This window comes from Fundulus heteroclitus, unplaced genomic scaffold, assembly GCF_011125445.2.
Source record: "Fundulus heteroclitus isolate FHET01 unplaced genomic scaffold, MU-UCD_Fhet_4.1 scaffold_45, whole genome shotgun sequence".
In the NCBI taxonomy this organism is placed as follows: domain Eukaryota; kingdom Metazoa; phylum Chordata; class Actinopteri; order Cyprinodontiformes; family Fundulidae; genus Fundulus; species Fundulus heteroclitus.
Genome location: NW_023396868.1, coordinates 2335267 through 2356934, shown reverse-complemented (window position 1 = coordinate 2356934; position 21668 = coordinate 2335267). Strand labels below are relative to the sequence as shown.

General features: G+C 44.1%; 1 protein-coding gene across 3 annotated transcripts in view; it reads right to left on the bottom strand.

Annotated features, from left to right (window-relative positions):
* dsg2.1 (desmoglein 2, tandem duplicate 1) overlaps window positions 1–21668 on the bottom strand; it is a 49087-nt gene that overhangs the window by 7054 nt on the left and 20365 nt on the right. For all 3 annotated transcript variants that reach the window (XM_036131712.1, XM_036131713.1, XM_036131714.1), the window contains 2 exons: window positions 10264–10485; window positions 3218–3457 (listed from right to left, as the gene is read on the bottom strand). In XM_036131712.1, coding sequence (XP_035987605.1) covers window positions 3218–3457; window positions 10264–10485 — 462 coding nt within the window. The remainder of the gene's footprint in view (window positions 1–3217; window positions 3458–10263; window positions 10486–21668) is intronic.

Here is a 21668-nt window from a genome sequence, read left to right as displayed (position 1 = left end):
ACCATACGGCGTCTCAGGAGGGGTAAGCAGTGCCGTACTAACACTGTTTACAGTGGGGGTGGTGTGCTGCTGACCTCGACACGGGACGATGTGCGTCGGTGGGCGGAATACTTCGAAGACCTCTTTAATCCCTCCAACACGTCTTCCATTGTGGAAGCAGAGCCTGGGGACTCTGGGTCGGGTTCTTGGTTCTTGGTGCTGAGGTTGCCAAGGTTGTTAAAAAGCTCCTCGGTGGCAAGGCCCCGGGGGTGGATGAGATACGCCCTGAGTACCTTAAGACTCTGGATGTTGTGGGGCTGTGTTGGTTAACGCGGCTCTGCAGCATTGCATGGACATTGGAGGCAGTTCCCCTGGATTGGCAGACTGGGGTGGTGGTCCCCCTATTTAAAAAGGGGGACCGGAGGGTGTGTTCCTTCTACAGAGGAATTACATTTTTAAGCCTACCTGGTAAGGTCTATTCTGTGGTTCTGGAAAGGAGGGTCCATCGGATAGTCGAATCTCGGATTCAGGAAGAGCAGTGTGGTTTTCGTCCTTGCAGTGGAACACTGGTTCAGCTCTACACCCTCAGCAGGATCCTGGAAGGGGCATGGGAGTTTGCCCAACCAGTCTACATGTGCTTTGTGGATCCGGAGAAGGCATTCGACCATGTCCCTCGAGGGATCCTGTGGGGGGTACTCCGGGAGTATGGAGTAACGGGCCCTTTAATAAGGGCTGTCAGGTCTCTGTATGACCGGTGTCAGAGTCTGGTCCGCACTGCCGGCAGTAAGTCGGACTCGTTTCCAGTGAGAGTTGGACTCCGCCAAGGTTGCCCTTTGTCACCGATTCTGCTCATAACTTTTATGGACAGAATTTCTAGGCGCAGCCAAGGTGTTGCGGGGATCTGTTTTGGTGGCCTTAGGATTGTGTCTCTGCTATTCGCGGATGACGTGGTCCTATTGGCTTCATCAGAGCGTGATCTACAGCTCTCACTGGAGCGGTTCGCAGCCGAGTGTGAAGCGGCCGGGATGAAAATCAGTGCCTCCAAATCCGAGACCATGGTCTTGAACTGGAAAAGAGTGCCTCCTCCGGGTTGGGGAGGATGTGCTGCCCCCTAGTGGAGGAGTTCAAGTATCTTGGGGTCTTGTTCACGAAGATGGGGAAGATGGAGCGGGAGATCGACAGGCGGATTGGTGCGCCGTCTGCTGTGAAGCGGCTGCTGTACCGATCCGTTGTGGTGAAGAGAGAGCTGAGCCAAAAGGCAAAGCTCTCGATTTACCGGTCGGTCTACGTTCCTACCCTCATCTATGGTCACAAGCTTTGGGTCGTGACCGAAAGAACGAGATCCCGGATACAAGCGGCTGAAATGAGTTTTCTCCGTTGTGTGTCTGGACTCTCCCTTAGAGATAGGGTGAGGAGCTCAGTCATCCTGGAGGACTCAGAGTAAAGCTGCTGTTCCTCCACGTCGAGAGGTGGCTCGGGCATCTGGTTAGGATGCCTCCCGGACGCCTCCCTGGTGAGGTGTTCCGGGCACGTCCCACCGGGAGGAGGCCCAGGGGAAGACCCAGGACACCTTGGGATTCCCCCGGAGGAGCTGGCCCAAGTGGCTCGGGAGAGGGACGTCTGGGCCTCCCTACTGAAGCTGCTACCCCCGCGACCCAACCCCGGATAAGCGGAAGAAGATGGATGGATAGATGGATGGATATTTACTAAGAGAGTTAACTATTTTGGCAAATGTATACATTCCTCCATCAAATGTTCTCCACCTTACATGTAATATCATCAGTTTAGATGGTTGTTAAAGGTATACTATGCAACCGGGGTTGATTTTCCAGCGAGGCTCCCCCCAGAGGGCAAAAGTAAAAGTGCACTGTTGTAAAGATGCTCAGCTGTTCTGGTTTCTCCGTCAAGCCAGGCGCGGTTGTTTTGAGCTTAGCAGACAGGCGAACGCAACGAAAAGTAAAAAAAAACGGCAGTACAAACAATGACTAAAACAGTGAAAGTATGAACATCAGGGTTTCCCGCAGCGCTATCTTGGCGAGGCGGCCGCCTCGCCAAACTCACGCTACCGCCTCGCCAACATAAAAAAAAAAACACAAAAAAAAACCTTGCAGTTCTTTGTTGTTGCTTTCGCGCGTGCATATAGTGAATGGCAGGGCAAAAACACATGGAGTTCTCGCCGTAAAGCATGACCGACTCTCACGGTCTTGCACGAGACTTCTGAGCTTGTGGGTGCGGGCCGAGGGCTCCTGCAATTGCAAGTGCGGTATTTCCCCCACAGACCACCAGGGCGGCCGAGAAAACCTTTGTTCAACCTGAAATGACTCATTTAATCATCCAAAACGGTATGGAACACATTAATTAACTGAAAAATGTTGCATAGTATGCCTTTAAGGCTGGTTCACATGGCAAGATCTGAAAACTATTAGCCCATTTTCAAAGCCTGAGTGATACCACATAAAACAATAAAAAAAACTGTAGATAAACACAGCACACATGGCAGGAATATCTCTTGTGTCTTATCATCTTTAGAGTCATCATGATAGTTGGGGGCAGTCAGAAGGGAACGATTGGGTCAAAGTTTGGGCTAGTTATCCTTATGTGTGAACCAGCCTTAAGCGCAAACGTCCCATTGCATTTGGTGATTTTAACCATGAGTCACTCTTTGTTACAATTTCAGTGTTGCAAGAGATTTTTAGTTGCTCTACCAGAGAAAAAAAAACCATTTGATTTGTTTCATGCAAATTTCAAGCATGTATAAATTTCCAAAGCAAGACCCCCTTGTGGCAAATCAGATAATATTGGTTTCTCTTCATGGAGTATAAATCCTTTGTTCAGAGGTCACCTGTAATAAAAGAAATATGAAAAGAAGGAGTTGTTTTGAGGCTACACACTGGTATGCACTCTGCCAGCCATGTAGAGAGGACAGCAATGTCACGATTGAGTTTGTGACTGACTATATAAACCTCTGTGTGGATACCAATAAAAAAATTGACTTACTGATATTATTCACAAAAGGATTTCAATTGCTTCTTTGAGCTTGTTCAGCTCAGTGCTGTTTATAGCAAAGCAGTTTTAATATCTGTATAACTGGGCAAATATTTACATTTCCCCTCCCACATGGCAAAACCTCTGGTCTTGTCTTTCTATTTTTGTTTTTAACCTGAATATCTAATATGCATTTAACAGCAGAGAGCCAGTACATGCATATTAGCATGATTAGAAAATGAGTAGCACTCACATAGTAAAAGCATCAGTCCCAGAAGAAGAAGTCCGATGCCTGCAGCTCCTAATATTGGTTGTGGCCGATCTTTGCCGATCATTGTTTTTGCACAGTCAACTCCATCCCCACAATCACAGACATACACCTTAATTTCTTGTGGTTCCTGACAAGCCTTTCCCTGCTGGTCTTTCACTTGAAGCTTCAGGTTGTAGACATCAGGCCACTTGTTCTCCTTTGTCCTCACAATAGCTGCAGTATCTGTCAGATACAACAATGATATGTAAAATTATTTGTCTTTAGTTCAGTACATGTAAGAAAACAGACATAAACACTGTATTTAAGGAAGCAAATGGTTAGTGAGCATTATGCTCACTAACCAAACGAAGTTGAAATAACAAAACAGAGATTTTTCAAGATATAACAAATATCTTTAATCGTGAATTTCCGCACCAAGGGATGGTAAAAGCTATTAATCTTATATTACATTCTAATCTATTCTATACTTTTCTGGCAGACAAACTAAAACTGGATACATCTTTTCAAACATGACTTATGCCTGCCTAATTCAATGGATGCCAAAACTGAGGCCATGAAGCATGTGTATTGCTGTCCTGTAGACCAGTGATTTTCAACCTGGGGAGCCAGGAGAAGTCTACTGGCCTATGGAACATTTAGCATATATTTAAAATAATGTCACAATTAGATGTCAATTTAGAAGTCCAGCTTGTTTGGGAATACAATGTTTTGCAAAAATAATTCATCCTTCTTGGCTTCTTAACTATTTTGCTACATTCCAATGTGTAACTGAAATGTTTTAAATCTTATTTTATGTGATGAATCTGCATAAAATAGTCTATGTTGGTGAAGTCTAAGGGTCTGGAGTGACCACCATTTGCCTCACACAGTGCAACACATCTTTGCATAGAGTTGATCAGGTTGTCAATTGTGGCCTGTGGAATGTTGGTCCACTCTTCTTCAATGGCTGTGCAAAGTTGCTGGATATTGGCAGGAACTGGTACACAGTGTCGTATATGCTGATCCAGAGCATCCCAAACATGCTCAAGGGGTGACAAGTCTGGTGAGTATGCCGGCCATGCAAGAACTGGGAAGTTTTCAGCTTCCAAGAATTGTGTATAGATCCTTGCAACATGGGGCCATGCATTATCCTGCTGCAACATGAGGTGGTGTTCTTGAATGTATGGCACAACAATGGGCCTCAAGAGCTCATCACTGTATCTCTGTGCATTCAAAATTCCATCAATAAAGTGCACCTGTGTTCTTCTTCCATAACAGACGCCTGCCCATACCATAACCCCACCGCCACCATGGGCCACTTGATCCACAACATTGATATCAGAAAACTGCTAACCCACACGACCCCGCACACACTGTCTGCAATCTGCCCTGAACAGTATAAACCAGGATTCATCCATGAAGAGAACACCTCTCCCACGTGCCAGACGCCAGCGAATGTGAGCATTTGCCCATCCAAGTCGATTGCGACAATGAACTGAAGTCAGGTGGAGACCTCGATGAGGACAACGAGCATGCAGCTTCCCTGAGACGGTTTCTGGCAGTTTGTGCAGAAATTCTTTGATTATGTAAACCGATCGTTTCAGCAGCTGTCTTAGTGGCTGGTCTTGGAGGTGAACATGCTGAATATGGAGGTCCTGGGCTGGTGTGGGTACACGTGGCTGCAGTTGTGAGGCTGAGACACACACACACACACACACACACACATATATACATATACATATATATATACATATATATATATATACATACATATATATACATATATATATATATACATATATATATATATATCTGCCTGATCTGACCAGTAATGACATGTTTAGACGCATGTCATCGATCAACCGCTGATTGTCTAGGTGATGTCCTGAAAACAACGTGGGCTACATCGATAACTGCCAAACTTTCTGGGGAAAACCTGGTCTGATTCGGAGAGATGACATCCATCCCACTTTGGGTGGTGCAGATCTTCTTTCTAGGAATCTGGCCGGATTTATTAGTTCCCCAACATGCTGACAACCCAGGGTCCAGACCAGGAAGCAGAGCCGTAGTTTAACACACCTCTCTGCAGCTTCTGCATTGTTACCCACCCATTACCCTATTGAGACGGTGTCTTTCCCACGGCCAAAACTTGGACTCTGCTAGCCGTCTATGAGAAGCTGTGGACTTTTCTAGCCGTCTCTGAGAAGCTGTTAACTCTGCTAGCCGTCTCTGAGAAGCTGTGGACTCTGCTACCCGTCTCTGTGAAGCTGCAGACTCTGCTACCCGTCTCTGTGAAGCTGCGGACTCTGCTACCCGTCTCTGAGAAGCTGTGGGCTCTGTTAGTCATCTCTGAGAAGCTGTGGACTCTGCTACCCGTCTCTGTGAAGCTATGGATTCTGCTACCCGTCTCTGTGAAGCTGTGGACTCTGTTACCCGTCTCGGAGAAGCTGTGGACTCTGTTAGTCATCTCTGAGAAGCTGTGGACTCTGCTAGTCATCTCTGAAAAGCTATGTAGTCTGCTACCGGTCTCTGTGAAGCTGTGGACTCTGCTACCCGTCTCTGTGAAGCTGCAGACTCTGTTACCCGTCTCTGTGAAGCTGTGGACTCTGCTACCCGTCTCTGTGAAGCTGTGTACTCTGCTACCCGTCTCTGAGAAGCTGTGGACTCTGTTAGTCATCTCTGAGAAGCTGTGGACTCTGCTAGTCATCTCTGAGAAGCTGTGTAGTCTGATACCCGTCTCTGTGAAGCTGTGGACTCTGCTACCCGTCTCTGTGAAGCTGCAGACTCTGTTACCCGTCTCTGTGAAGCTGCAGACTCTGCTACCCGTCTCTGAGAAGCTGTGGACTCTGCTAGTCATCTCTGAGAAGCTATGTAGTCTGCTACCGGTCTCTGTGAAGCTGTGGACTCTGCTACCCGTCTCTGTGAAGCTGCAGACTCTGTTACCCGTCTCTGTGAAGCTGTGGACTCTGCTACCCGTCTCTGTGAAGCTGTGTACTCTGCTACCCGTCTCTGAGAAGCTGTGGACTCTGTTAGTCATCTCTGAGAAGCTGTGGACTCTGCTAGTCATCTCTGAGAAGCTGTGTAGTCTGATACCCGTCTCTGTGAAGCTGTGGACTCTGCTACCCGTCTCTGTGAAGCTGCAGACTCTGTTACCCGTCTCTGTGAAGCTGCAGACTCTGCTACCCGTCTCTGAGAAGCTGTGGACTCTGCTAGTCATCTCTGAGAAGCTATGTAGTCTGCTACCGGTCTCTGTGAAGCTGTGGACTCTGCTACCCGTCTCTGTGAAGCTGCAGACTCTGTTACCCGTCTCTGTGAAGCTGTGGACTCTGCTACCCGTCTCTGTGAAGCTGTGTACTCTGCTACCCGTCTCTGAGAAGCTGTGGACTCTGTTAGTCATCTCTGAGAAGCTGTGGACTCTGCTAGTCATCTCTGAGAAGCTGTGTAGTCTGATACCCGTCTCTGTGAAGCTGTGGACTCTGCTACCCGTCTCTGTGAAGCTGCAGACTCTGTTACCCGTCTCTGTGAAGCTGCAGACTCTGCTACCCGTCTCTGAGAAGCTGTGGACTCTGCTAGTCATCTCTGAGAAGCTGTGTACTCTACTACCCGTCTCTATGAAGCTGTGGACTCTCGCACCTGCCAGTCAGCTCTTGCATCCTTCACCTCTGCCTGGTAACAAACTCAGGTTCTCCATGTCATCACCATCCACTACCTGCAAAAAACTCTCTTGAAACCTACTCTGTGTGTGCGTACTGTGTCCAGGTTCATCCAAGACAAAATCATGACACTGATTTGGTGATAAACACTGACAAGGTTCTTATCGTGGGGGATTTCAACATTCATGTTGACACAGAATGTGATAACCGTGGTGTAGCCTTTAAAACTATCCTAGATTCAATTGGTTTTGCTCAAAATGTGCATAAACCGACGCACTCTTGGCTCCATACTTTAGACCTTGTGCTGACATATGGCATTGATTGTGAAGAATTAACAGTATTTCCTCACAGCCCTGTCCAAAACCTGAGCCCTCCTCCTCTGTTTAAAGTTGTATTTTTTTGTTTCACATGAATGGCTTCCTTTACCCCTTTCTTAAACCATCTCTTATTTTTGATCAAGACATGTCATTTAAATCCCATATTAAACAGGTTTCCAGAGTTTCCTTTTTTCACCTCCGGAATATCGTCAAAATTAGAAACATTCTGTCCAGGAGTGATGCTGAAAAACTGGTCCATGCATTTGTTACTTCAAGGCTGGACTATTGTAATTCTTTACTATCAGGAAGTCCACAAAATGCAGTTCAAAGCCTTCAGCTGATCCAAAATGCTGCGGCAAGAGTTCTGATGAAAATCAACAAGAGGGATCATATTTCTCCAATTTTAGCTTCCCTTCATTGGCTTCCTGTTAAATCAAGAATAGAATTTAAAATTCTTCTTCTAACGTATAAAGCCCTTAATAATCAAACTCCATCATATATCAGAGCTCTGATTACCCCGTATGTTCCTAACAGAGCACTTTGCTCTCAGACTGCAGGTCTGCTGGTGGTTCCTAGAGTCTCTAAAAGTAGAATGGGAGGCAGATCCTTTAGCTATCAGGCTCCTCTCCTGTGGAACCAACTCCCAGTTTTGCTCCGTGAGGCAGACACCCCGTCTACTTTTAAGACTAGGCTTAAAACTTTTCTTTTTGACAAAAATTATAACTAGTGGCTCATGTTACTCTCAGCTACCTTTATAGTTTTACTGCTATAGGCTTAGGCTACTGGAGTATATCAGGATCTAATTTTCTCACTCTATTGAGTTCTACTGTTCTTCAATTATGCATTATGTGTTGTCATTTCTGCTTTAACTTTCTCTTCTCTCTCTTATCTTCATAGTAGGTACACCTGGTCTGGCGTTCTGTTAACTGTGACATCATCCAGAGAAGACGGCTCACCCGCTACTACCATCTAATGTAGAACAGATTACCAGATCAATGTGTGCTTCTGTGCTTTTTTGTTTCTCTTGTTGTGTCTCTGTTCTGTCTTCTGTAACCCCAGTCGGTCGAGGCAGATGACCGTTCATACTGAGCCCGGTTCTGCCGGAGGTTTTTCCTTCCCGCTAATGGGTGGTTTTTCTTCCCACTGTCGCTTCATGCTTGCTCAGTATGAGGGATTGCAGCAAAGCCATGTACAATGCAGATGACTCTCCCTGTGGCTCTACGGTTCCCCAGGAGTGAATGCTGCTTGTCGGGACTTTGATGCAATCAACTGGTTTCCTTATATAGGACATTTTTGACCAATCTGTATAATCTGACCCAATCTGTATAATATGATTGAACTTGACTTTGTAAAGTGCCTTGAGATGACATGTTTCATGATTTGGCGCTATATAAATAAAATTGAATTGAATTGAATTGAATCTCTTCTGTTTGAAGTGGAACGTCTTCAGCTTCAAAATAAAAGTCCATTTGTTACATTTTTTTAACCATTTTTTATTGATCATGACATGAATGACTGAGAATCTTCTTCAATAACTTGTTGCATTTGTTTTTAAGTTGTGGGTGACTGGGGGTGTGTCAACCTGGTTGGGACAAAGAAAGGGGTGCGCAGCTAAAAAAGTTTGGGACCCGCTGGTATAGAGGAATTCAATTCAATTCAATTCAATTTTATTGAATGTGCTCTGGATAGATGCAACTGAAATCTTAGCTTTTTGGCCACCATGGAAAACGTGCTTAGGGGATGTTTTTCTTCAGGAGGGACTGGGAAGCTGGTCCGAGTTGAGGGAAAGAAGAATGTTGCTAAATACAGGGATATTCAAAACTTGTGTGTGTCTTACTGTGATATGAGACAGGGAGGTTAACGTTGTATCCTTGTAGTAGGATAGTGACTAGAATTATATTGCTAAAACAACAACTCAAGTGGTAAGTAAATCTTGGAAGTTGTAGACATTCTCTGTAAATGAAATGGTGCAAAACTGTAATCCAAGCAAGCTGTCAACACCTAAAGTTTGTGATATGGGCATCCCACAGGATTTTGTTTTTAGCCTTAAGGCTTTGTTCATGGTCTACATAAAGGATCTGTGGTAAGGTAGATGTATAAATGTACACGAACCACACAGTCATCTTTGTTCAAGGAAAGGATGCCATTAGTGTAGCAAACAAACTAAAGTAATGAACAATATTGCAGACCAGCTTACCTCATCCTGTCTCAAACTGAATCTTAATAAAACTGTTGCAATGTATTTCACCAAAACTAAGAAATAAAACATAAAAATATACATTGTGGAAGATTTCAAATACCTTGGTGTTGTTTTAGATCCAACATTTGGATTTTTAAAAACAATAAAATATGTAATACCGTGAAATACGTTCTAGAACTTTCCACCTCTCACCCAGCCCAGTTGCGTCCGTTCTCCACTCACCCGCTCATCATTTACACATGTCATGTCTAATCAAGCCCGGACTCAGGGCACCTTCCAACACCTCTACTTAAACCTCCCTCAGTCTGCTCTTCCCCGCCGGAAAGTCTTCATTTTTACATCATCCTCACCTTGCCTCACGTCTACCTGCCTGTGCTCCCTATGTCTGCCTGCCTGCTCCCTTTGTCTGCCAGTTTCATCTCCGCCGTCCAGCTCCAGCCATCTCCACCATTCCTCTGCAGCAGCCTGGTACAGTCGTCTGGTTCTTCCTTCCACTATTCAACCTTTTCAATAAAGACTTTTTACACGTGGCTCTGTGTGTGGCTGAATTCGGGTTCAGATCCTAAACTCCTGACAACTTAAGAGGCTGCAAAAATATGTTTAAACTCTATGACCATTTCTTGTGGTCTATACTTGTGGATTACTCTATAATCAGGTTCTAAATACATTTAAAAAAAGCATTTAAGGTATCATTGGCAGATTCTTAGTAAATATATTAAGTTTTAACAATTTAATCATATACACAGATGTGCAACTCATTTTTTACGATTCTACAAAATTAAAAATCAGAAAATCAAAAAACTCATGATGTGATTTTGATCAATATTTGCATTATTCCACATTTGCTCAGAAATTATGTAGTTCAATATATTGTCTTACCATTGTAGTGCTCCACTTGCCAAGTTCCCTCTGTGCCCTCTGGGACAATGATAAATTGAAAAGGTGCTCCATTAGGAAATGCATCCTCATCTTTGGCAGAAACAATGATACTGTTCTTTGATGTGCACATAAACTTGGTGTCACTGGTCAGCGTGGGACAGTGGTCATTATAATCCTCCACCTGGATGGCTATAGTGCCAGTAGCTGTTTTAGCTGGCATATCTGTTATGATAAAGCAGAAAGATATATCATTCACAATGTCGGTTTGCTCTTTTTTTCTAGAAGCATAGTAAATGGCAGTCTTTGTCTTGCAAAGAACTTGGAAGTGTGGTTTGACCTAGTGCTCTCCTTTGAATCTCACATTAAAGAGGTCACAAGGGCTGCGATTTACCATGTTATGTCATGAATCAGAAACAGAGGACCCTGAATTCAGCCAGACAAGCAAAGGTTGTAATAAAAAGGTGATTTATTAACAGAGCAAAAACAGGCAGAAAACCAAAAAGGGCACCAAGCCAAAAAGCTAGGAGGCAGTGACCAAAAAACTCTAACAGTCCACAGCCAACAACCTAAAATAAACTGGTCAGAAGTCAGGCTGGTCTAATAAAACAAAGTGAGCAGAACAGGTCAAATAATTAAGCCAAAAACTAACAGGATCAGGTAGGGTTTCAGGTAGTGATGTTGTTATGCCATTACGGGACGTGACAAAAACGGCATTAATTCGGGACGTGACGGACTGCGTTTCCCATGATGCAATGTGGTCAAAATGGCCACCAACTCCCATCATGCAACGCGGCCCAAAATGGCTGCCGCCCTAACAACGGAGCGGAGAGATAACGTTGCTAGGCAAAAGTTGATAAAACTCGGCCACGCAGGACAATCTGCCTTCTTCCCTGGCGCCCTGCCAACCCAAGAAGACACTCAGCTGTTTCACTCCATTGGGGCAATCCCACGCCACGTGCTCGAGTTTCTCGCTGGACCGAGATTTTTCGAAGCAAAACTATTCCCTGTGCAGACAGGAGGTCGACTCTAAAAGGTACTTTTAATTCCCTCTGATCAAATACTGGAAGCCGCCTTATCTCCCAGTGAAGAGGACTACGCTTGTGCTGGGCGAAGCCAAGCGGCTGTGAGCCCGGAGGAAGAGACGAAAGAGCCTTCTCGCCTGTTCCTGCTGCTGCCCGCTCCGGTGCGTTCAGGACACCGCGTTATTCCGAGCGCCCATGAACCCGAAGCCGGGACTTCATTCGGGACCACCTCAAAGTAACGGGGTTCTCCCCTTTTATTTCTTTTTCATCCATAGGATGTTTAGAAGTGCCTGGGCAGACGTTAGAACTTTGTAGGTGCAGATTAATGCTTTTATTCCACGACGAAGTTGGAATTATTTTGCTGAATGTTTTATTTGTATGTGCATGCATTTTACAATTGATTTTGCTGTGTTTATTTGTGATTCATCAATAACCCCGCCGTGGGTCATTGCTTCAGTTCTTTTCCATCCTCTTCCCTGCTTTCCCCCCTCTCTCTTTTTGCTTCTTCTTATCAGTTTAATCTCTTTGTCCGAGCTCAATTCGCGGGCTCTGCTTAAACTCCCAGTTAGCCGCGCCCTCTCGAAGCGAGGCATTATCCCATCAGCGTAGTTACATCATTAGGACCTCCCCTCACGCATCACGTAAATTGGTAGACCATACGTCATCGTAGCAGCCATCTTGGGAGGGTGACGTGTATCTGAACTGTAGGGAGCTTAGCTGAACTAGCTTTTGTAAGACATCAAAGCGTCCAGTGAGATTCCCGAAGCTGTTCTGTCTGTCAATGCTGATACGTCAAATGCCGGTGTTTTGAGGGCGGTGTTAAACAACTGTGAGTTAAGTTAAGATCTGTTAACCGCTCATTTTAATCCATTGTTTATTTTTGTTTGTTCTTTTATTTCCACATATATATTTTGCATGTTTTAGTTTTAGTAGTGAGTAAGAATTCCAAAGTTGTTGAATCAGAGAATTACTGTAACAGGGAATTGCTTTTGGTTCAATAAAACCAACGACTGCGGAATAGACATTGTTTTGTGTTCAATCTAATTCACAGTTGCGTGGCTATTCAGAATTCAGAGCTAACCTCCTTTGGAGTTAACATCTGATATTAATACAGAGACATATCATTGGATGGTGATAAGGAATAAGGATTTAAACTCTAATTGCAGTTATATTGGGGTTCTCAGAGCTGCCGGATAAACCTCGTCGGTTAAAAGTCCGACCAGATCATTTATTCCAGCATAAATGAGTTCATAACAGCAAATTAACTAATGCATTAGTGGTATAAATTCTTACAAGCTTATAGCTAACATCACCACCATTTGAACTATATTTTGTTATAGCGGAATTTTGAGTTGAATGATTTATTATTTAAATTATAATACCAAATTATAATTAATAATAATAATAATAAGCATATTCACACAGCTTCTGGCATAACAGATGTTAAGTGATGTGCTGAGGCTTCGAGGCGTGTGTCGAGTAATGGAGGGGGCGTTTCCTTAAAGCGCGTATCGAGGCTTGCTTCATTTAGGGGAGGAGCCGAAAACGATGACGTCCGAAGCCTCGCTGCCCGGCTGTACCACGTGACTGCTTCGGGAAGTGGCTCAGAGTTTGCCAGATGACCGGTTCATTCAGAACCAGTCATGGCTGCACGCTGGATCATAAAACAGTTCTGCTAACCAGATGCAGTTTAAAACGCCACTTGGTCTGTTTATAAGTTTAGTTTTTATTAATTCTGCATTTTTTAACTACATGCACCGTGTTTCTGTGCCTCAGCGCTTGCTCCTCCTCCCCCCTCCTTTCCCTCGGAGCAGGTGCTTTTATCACCGTTCATTCAAAACGTGAATCACTACGTTTAATGTCCTCACATCGGTAGCAACGTGTGCCAGTTAAAGTCAATAGGAGAGTTACTAGCTGTGTTTCATGCTCTCGTTTTTAACAACATAGAATCAGTGGCGCTTCGGTGGGCTGCTGCCTCGCGCTTTAATTCAGGTGCGCACTTTTAAGGGTCATTTTAAAGAACTTGTAACATCAGGGGCTTGATCTCAGACCTGTCAGTACCCCTGTTCCGTTTATAGGAGCCCTTTACAGTATTTAGTTATGCATTTTCCCCGCAGCGCACCAACGGGGGTAAAATCCTCCCACCGCACCGCCGCACTGACGAGAGCAATATAAATTTGTCTGGTCAGCGTGCAACTGAGAAACCTGTCGCTGTGAAAGGTGATAAGAATGTTATAAATTAACAGCCTAGAAGTGCATTGAGCTGAAAAGAGGGAGATATCAGCAGCTGGATCGTGCGTAAAGACGCAGCATGAACCTCTGCTTCAGTGTTGCTGCTGAGGGGAAATTGTTGACCATAATCCCCCCCCGCCAAAAAAAATTTTTGCATAATCTCACTCTTAACTTTTGATCAAAGTTGAGAGGTCTGATTATTACACACCATGCCATATCACATGACACTACTATTTTGGGAATAATTACAAACAGAGAATACATTCAAACAATATTTTATTATACACATATGTGTATACATAATTTATGTAGACAAATGATTTTGTCCTACACCTTTTGTGAAGTAATTCCCAAGAGCCATAATAGACAAAAAAATCAATGCATCAGGCTGTGATTATACACCTGGCCAGTAGGTGGTTTCGTGTGCACATGAAGCTCCAAGAAATTAACCCTTTCTCGAACCAAGTGGCTCAAGTGGTTCAATGCCTCACGTGGCTTCATCTCACCATCACTAGTTTCAGGCAGACAGGCAAAACAGAAAACTGGCAGGATCTAACTTACCCCAGGCAGGAAAAAACACACACACAATGATCGGGCAGAGTGCAAGGAACAGAGGCAGGTATAAGTAGGGGAGTGAGCAGGTAAATGGAATGGAATGAAACTAATTAGACTAGGAGGAGCTGATCAGGGAAGTGGCTGGGGGTGGAACTGCACTACTGACATGTGAAAACAGGTTAAACTAAAAAATAGTTCAAGAACCAATCTAGAACACACAATAAATGACAAGGCCCAACCTAAGATGGAACCAAGACTGAAACAGGACACAAGCTAAAATGGAAAAGAACCCAAAAACAGAAACTAAGCTAAGGCAGAAACTTAAACTATGACATGTTAGGAACATTTCCGAAATCAGACAGTGTTTATCCTTTTAAAATGCAGAGGTTTTTATCCATGCATTTGTATCTCTATGCATTGATATTGTAATGTTCTCCTGTCTCTGTTACCAAGGAAAGGTTTTAGAGGCATGCAAAAATGGTTCAAAACGCGGCTGCTCTCATCTTGACCCAAAACTGGGAAATACGAGCATAACACCCCAGTACAGACATCCTTTCGCTGGTTGTCTTGTCTGGTTCAAGCTGATTTTAAGATCTTGCTGCTTATCTACAAGGCTCAAAATGGTCTGGCGCCTTATCTATCCAACCTTTTGCACCTGTACGTTTCAAGTTAGGGTTAGGGTTAGCCTTAGTCCCTAAGGCTAAAAGAAAAACTGTAGGGGAGTGAGCTTTTTCCTTCTCTGCCCCATCTCTGTGGAACAAGACTTCAAACATTCAGCAGGCATGTTCTTTGGAGGTTCTTGTAGCCACGCTAAAGTCCCACTTGTTCACCTTATATTATGCAGCCTAATTCAGTGCGTACACAAAAGTGTTTTAATATTGGTGTTTCCTTTTATTTTTATGTTTTTACTTGTTTATAAATTGTTTTGTTTTATTTCTTGTGTTACTATTTTATCACCTACTGTTTAGCACTTTGAATTAATGTGCTTTATAAATAAAGTTCCGTCCGTACGTCTTCTTCCACTTATCCGGGGTCGGGTCGCGGGGGTAGCAGCTTCAGTAGGGAGGCCCAGACGTCCCTCTCCCCGGCCACTTGGGCCAGCTCCTCCAGAGGAATCCCAAGGCATTCCCAGGCCAGCCGGGAGACATAGTCCCTCCAGCGTGTCCTGGGTCTTCCTCTGGGCCTCCTCCCGGTGGGACGTGCCCGGAACACCTCACCAGGGAGGCGTCCAGGAGGCATCCTGACCAGATGCCCGAGCCACCTCAACTGGCACCTCTCGACGTGGAGGAGCAGCGGCTCTACTCTGAGTCCTCCCCGGATGACTGAGCTCCTCACCCTATCTCTAAGGGAGAGCCCAGACACACTACAGAGAAAACTCATTTCAGCCGCTTGTATCCGGGATCTCGTTCTTTCAGTCACGACCCAAAGCTCATGACCATAGATGAAGGTAGGAACGTAGATCGACCGGTAAATCGAGAGCTTCGCCTTTTGGCTCAGCTCTCTTTTCACCACAACGGATCGGTACAGCGCCCGCTTCACAGCAGACGCTGCACCAATCCACCTGTCGATCTCCCGCTCCATCTTCCCCTCATTCGTGAACAAGACCCCAAGATACTTGAACTCCTCCACTAGGGGCAGCACATCCTCCCCAACCCGGAGAAGGCACTCTACCCTTTTCCGGTTCAAGCCCCCTCCATAATCCTGCTGAGGGTATAGAGCTGGTCCAGTGTTCCACGGCAAGGAGGAAAACCACACTGCTCTTCCTGAATCCGAGATTCAACTATCCGACGGACCCTCCTTTCCAGAACCCCTGAATAGACCTTACCAGGGAGGCTTAAGAGTGTGATTCCTCTGTAGTTGGAACACACCCTCCCGTCCCCCTTTTTAAATAGGGGAACCACCACCCCAGTCTGCCAATCCAGGGGAATTGCCCCCGATGTCCACGCAATGCTGCAGAGCCGCGTTAACCAACACAGCCCCACAACATCCAGGGCCTTAAGGTACTCAGGGCGAATCTCATCCAACACCGGGGCCTTGCCACCGAGGAGCTTTTTAACAACCTCGGCAACCTCAGCACCAGAGATGGGAGAACACGACCCAGAGTCCTCAGGCTCTGCTTCCGCAATGGAAGACGTGTTGGAGGGATTAAGGAGGTCTTCGAAGTATTCCGCCCACCGAAACACGACGTCCCGAGTCGAGGTCAGCAGCACACCACCCCCACTGTAAACAGTGTTGGTACTGCACTGCTTCACCCTCCTGAGACGCCGGATAGTGGACCAGAATTGCCTTGAAGCTGTAAGGAAGTCTCTCCGAACTCTTCCCACGCCCGAGTTTTTGCCTCGGCGACCAGCCGAGCCGCCTGCCACTTCGACTGCTGGTACACATCAGCTGCTTCCAGAGTCCCACAGGCCAAAAAAGCCCGGTAGGACTCCTTCAGCTTGACGGCTTCCTTCACCACTGGTGTCCACCAGCGGGTTCGAGGGTTGCCGCCGCGACATGCATCGACAACCTTGCGGCCACAGCTCCGACTAGCCGCCTCAACAATAGAGCCGCGGAACATGGTCCATTCAGACTCAATGTCCCCCGCCTCCCTCGGGACGTGTTTAAAGTTCTCCCGGAGGTGGGAGTTAAAGCTCCGTCTAGTGGGGGACTCTGCCAGACGTTCCCAGCAAACCCTCACAGTACGTTTGGGCCTGCCCGGTCGGACCGGCTTCCTCCCCCGCCATCGGAGCCAACTCACCACCAGGTAGTGGTCGGTGGAGAGCTCCGCCCCTCTCTTCACCCGAGTGTCCAAGATATGCGGCCGCAGATCAGATGAAATGACAACAAAGTCGATCATTGAACTGTGACCTAGGGTGTCCTGGTGCCAAGGGCACATATGGACACCCTTATGCTTGAACATGGTGTTTGTGATGGACAAGTCCCCCAGCAAAACGAGGGAATCCCCAGGAGGGGCATTCTCCAGTACCCCTTCCAAGGACTCCAAAAAGGGTGGGTAATCTGAACTGCTGTTTGGCACATAAGCGCAAACAACAGTCAGAACCCGTCCCCCCACACGAATGCGGAGGGAGGCCACCCTCTCGTTCACCGGGGAAAACCCCAACGTGCAGGCACCGAGATGAGGGGCAACAAGTATGCCCACCCCAGCTCGCCGCCTTTCACCAGGGGCAACTCCAGAGTGGAAGAATGTCCAGCCCCTCTCAAGGAGACTGGTTCCAGAGCCAGAGCGGTGCGTCAAGGTGAGTCCGACTATCTCTAGTCGGAACCTCTCAACCTCGCGCACGAGCTCAGGCTCCTTCCCCACCAGAGAGGTGACATTCCACGCCCCAAGAGCCAGCTTCTGCAGCAATAAAGTTATTTATTATTATTTATTTTTTTTATTACTATATTATTAAATAGTGTGCTATTTTGCTGGCTGTAATGTAAACTCCCATAGACTACATTTTATTCAATATCATCTTCCATTAAAAAATTATTTTGACTTATCTTCTTTTAAATAATAATAATACATTTAATTTATTTCAGGACACTCAAGAACTCTATAGAACTCAAAGCCAACATGCAATAAAATCAAACTTTTAATATAATACAAATATTACAGATTAAAAATATACATACACAGGTTCAAAGGGATACGTTAATCTAAAGTTTTCTGTTTTCAGATCAGTTTTGAATTGTGAGAGAAGTGATATTTTAAAGGTGAACAGTGCATTCCAGAGTTGAGGAGCAGAGCAGCTGATAAGTCTGCAGCCCATGGTAATAAAACGGTAAATAAAAGGTAGATGAAGCAAAGAGGAAGAGGAAAGAGGCTGATCCAAGAGAGTTGGTGAGGATGGAGCCCAAATTAGCAGGGATGTGCAAGATTGTAAATTGCTTTAAAGGTGAGTAGAAGAAATTTGAAGATGATATGAGATTAAGCTGCAGCAAGACAGATTTGCATAAAGGACAGATCTCATAAATTAAATGCAACTTCAGATGAACACAGAAATAAATTAACTGTGATTTATTGAACATTAAATTTATCTCTTGAGACTTTATCAATACATTTATTTATTATAATCAGGCTGATTTATTTAATCTTTCAGAATTCTGCCTCTACGATAAGCAATATGTTACTATGAATGTGTCAGCTACTGACATTTTCCAATTGCCAAAAATACTGATGATCAGATCATCATGGGATTCATTTCCACTGTTATGCTGATGATACTAAACTATATTTATCCTTACAATCTGATGAATCAAATCAGTTACTTAGATTACAGCCATGATTTGATGAACCTGGAAGAATTTCTCTGCTTTTAAATTAACACAAGACAGAAGTGTTAGTTATTTTTGGAAAAGATTATTTGAAAAAGAACCTTCTTAATTCATCACTTAACCTGTATTGGTTTAAATTGGTCTCTAGTAATAACATTTAAAACCTTGTGGTGTTATTTTTGACCAGGGCATCATTTAAATCCCATAATATACACGTTGCTAGGGTTTTCCTTTTCCACTTTCTAATATTGCCAAAATTAGAAATATTCTGTCCAGGAGTAATGCGGATAAACTTGTTCATGCTGGATTTTTGTAATTATTTACTACCAGGAATTCCACAACTTGCTACTTTTAAAACAAAGCTTAAAACTTTCCTTTTTCATAAAATGTATAGTTACAGTGGCTCCAGTTATCATGAGCTATCTATTATCAAATCCCTCTATATTTGATATGATAATAGAGGCCTGGCTTCTTTTCTTTACTCCATTACCTTCATAATTCTCCAATTATGAATTAGCTGCAGTTATTGCTATCATTAACAATATGTCATTTTTTTCTAGGAGTTACTGTGTTTAGCTGTGTCATCTTCTAGTATTGGGACAGCAGCTGAAATATTGCTAATAACCTAATGTTCTCTTTCTATGGAGGATTTCTTTTGTGTTTCATTGTATCCAAAAGGAGCTATACTGCCACTAACTACTGTTAAGCACAACATTATGTATTAACCTCAGTTTCCTTCTTTCACCTACGGAATATTGCAAACTATTATAATTCTTTACTATCAGGAAATTCACAAAAACACAGTTCAAAGCCTTCAGCTGATCCAAAATGCTGCACTAAACGTTCTTGTGAAAATTAACAAGAAAGATTATAATTTTCCTATTTTAGCTTCTCTTCATTGGCTCCCTGTTAAATCAAGAATGAAATAAAAAAAAAATCTCTTTCTCACATGTAAAGCTATTAATAATCAATGCCCATCATCTATCTGAGCTCTGATTACCCCATATGTTCCTTGAATTTACAAAAGTAGAATGGATGCCAGATCCTTTAGTTGTCAGGCTCCTCTCCTGTGGAACCAACTCCCATTTTTGGTCCATGAGGCAGACACCCCGTCTACTTTTAAGACTAATCTTAAAACTTTCCTTTTTGACAAAGCTTATAGTTAGAGTATCTTAGGTCATCCTGACCTACCTCTGCAATCTTCCATCTCTCCAGGACCTGTACGCCTCCAGGACTCTGAGGCGTGCAGGAAGATTGTGACTGATCCCTCGCACCCCGGTCACAGACTATTTCAGTCACTTCCCTCTGGCAGGAAGCTGCGGTCCATCAGGACCACAACCTCACGCCACAAGAACAGTTTTTTTCCATCTGCTACCAGCCTTATCAACAAGGCCAAGAGCCGCCCGTGAAACTGGACACTGGCTCTCTCTCCCCCGTTCAGGACTTACAAGCTTCTGCGTTACATTAACGCACAGTTTACTGAGTGTATCTAGCTTCTGTATATTTATCCTTTTTATTTTATTGTATTTTTTATTCTTTGTCTGCACCATCAACACCAAGTCAAATTCCTTGTAAGTGCAAACCTACTTGGCGATTAAACTTGATTCTGTTAAAGGGGAGTTTTCCTCTCCACTGTCGCTTTATGGATCCTCAGGATGAGGGATTGCTGCAAAGCCATCAACAATGCTTAGACTTAGACAACTTTATTTGTCATTTTGTATGCACAGAGTGCGTACAGAATGAAATTTCGTTTCAGATGACTGTTCACTGTGGCTCCATGCTCTTTTAGAAGGAGTGAATGCTGCTTGTCAAGACTCGTTGACAGGGCCAGCCCGAGGCAAAAGCGAACTAAGCGGCCGCTTGGGCCCCCCTGGTGGCCATGGGGCCCCCCAATTTATTTTTATTTTTTTTACAATTAACAATTCAATAACTCAAACAAGTGATATAAATCAATGAATCACTGATGATGAAAAAATGTATTTAATATGTTTTGTGACAGTTTGTATTCAGAAGTTTAAAAAAAAAGATTGAAGTTTTTTTTGTATCGTTTATTAATTTATTTTATATTAATACATAACCTGACTGTATTCGTTTGTAATATTTGCTACAGTCACAGGCTATGATTTCGGTGACCCCTGAGAAAAAAAAAGATCCACTTAAATGTGAGTCATTTCGTCCAGTGAGTCTATTCAGATGTCATTATAGGATATTTACCAAAGTACTAGCAGCAAGGATTGAGCCTGTTATAAGTAATATAATACATCCTGACCAGACAGGATTTGTTGCTGGTTAACAACTTCCCAGTAATCTCCATCGCCTTTTTAAAGTGATATACACTGCTGATGATAACATTGATCAAGAGATTGTAATATCCCTAGATGCCCACAAAGCCTTTGATAGAATACAGTATCTTAATTTGTTTAACATCCTTGAGAGATTGGGATTTGGTCCTAAATTTCGTTCGTGGATTGAGTTAATATATGCGAATCCCCAAGATATGGTAAGAACGAATAACATAATATTTGACCCATTCCCTCTGTTTCGGGGGAACAAGACAGGGGTGTCCTCTGTCAGCCCTGCTCTTTATGTGGCAATCCAGCCTCTTCCAATAATGTTGAGGAATGCTGTTGAACTGGGGGGAATACGCAGGGGGATGCAAAATCATCAACCTTCGCCATAGGCTGACGACCTTCTCCTTTTCCTGTCACATCCTGCCACAAGCATTTCAGTGGCTCTCATTATTGAAAACTTCGGGAGGGTTTCGGGTTATAAAATTAATCTAGAAAAAAGTGTTTTTCCCAATTAATGAATGGTCGAGGAGACTATTATTCCAGGCCTATACTTTTATAACCATGAAAGACAAATTCACATATTTAGGAGTTACTGTAACAAGCAAATATAAAGATTTATTTAAGCACAATTTTAAAGTAACAGCAGATAAGGCAAAATCAGATATGGAGAGGCGGTCATCTCTCCCAGTATCATTGGTATGGAAGGTAAACTCTCAAAATGATCGTAAGGCCAAAGTTTGTGTTCTTATTTCAGACAATACCAATTTTTATTCCTACATATTTTAGTTTTTTTAATTAAATAAATGTACATCTACCTTTATATGGGGAAAAAAACAGTCCCCCGGATAAGAAAAGAGTTTCTAGAGAGACAGAGAGAGGATGGGGGCCTAGCCCTACCAAATTATATGCATTTAATCCGGGGCAGCTAATCTACATAAATTGCTATTTTGGGTCTCGCAGTTAGATGATGAGGAAACCCCAGTATGGGTACATATGGAAAGATATGCATCTAGCCCAATATCCCTGTGTTCCCTGATTTGTACCC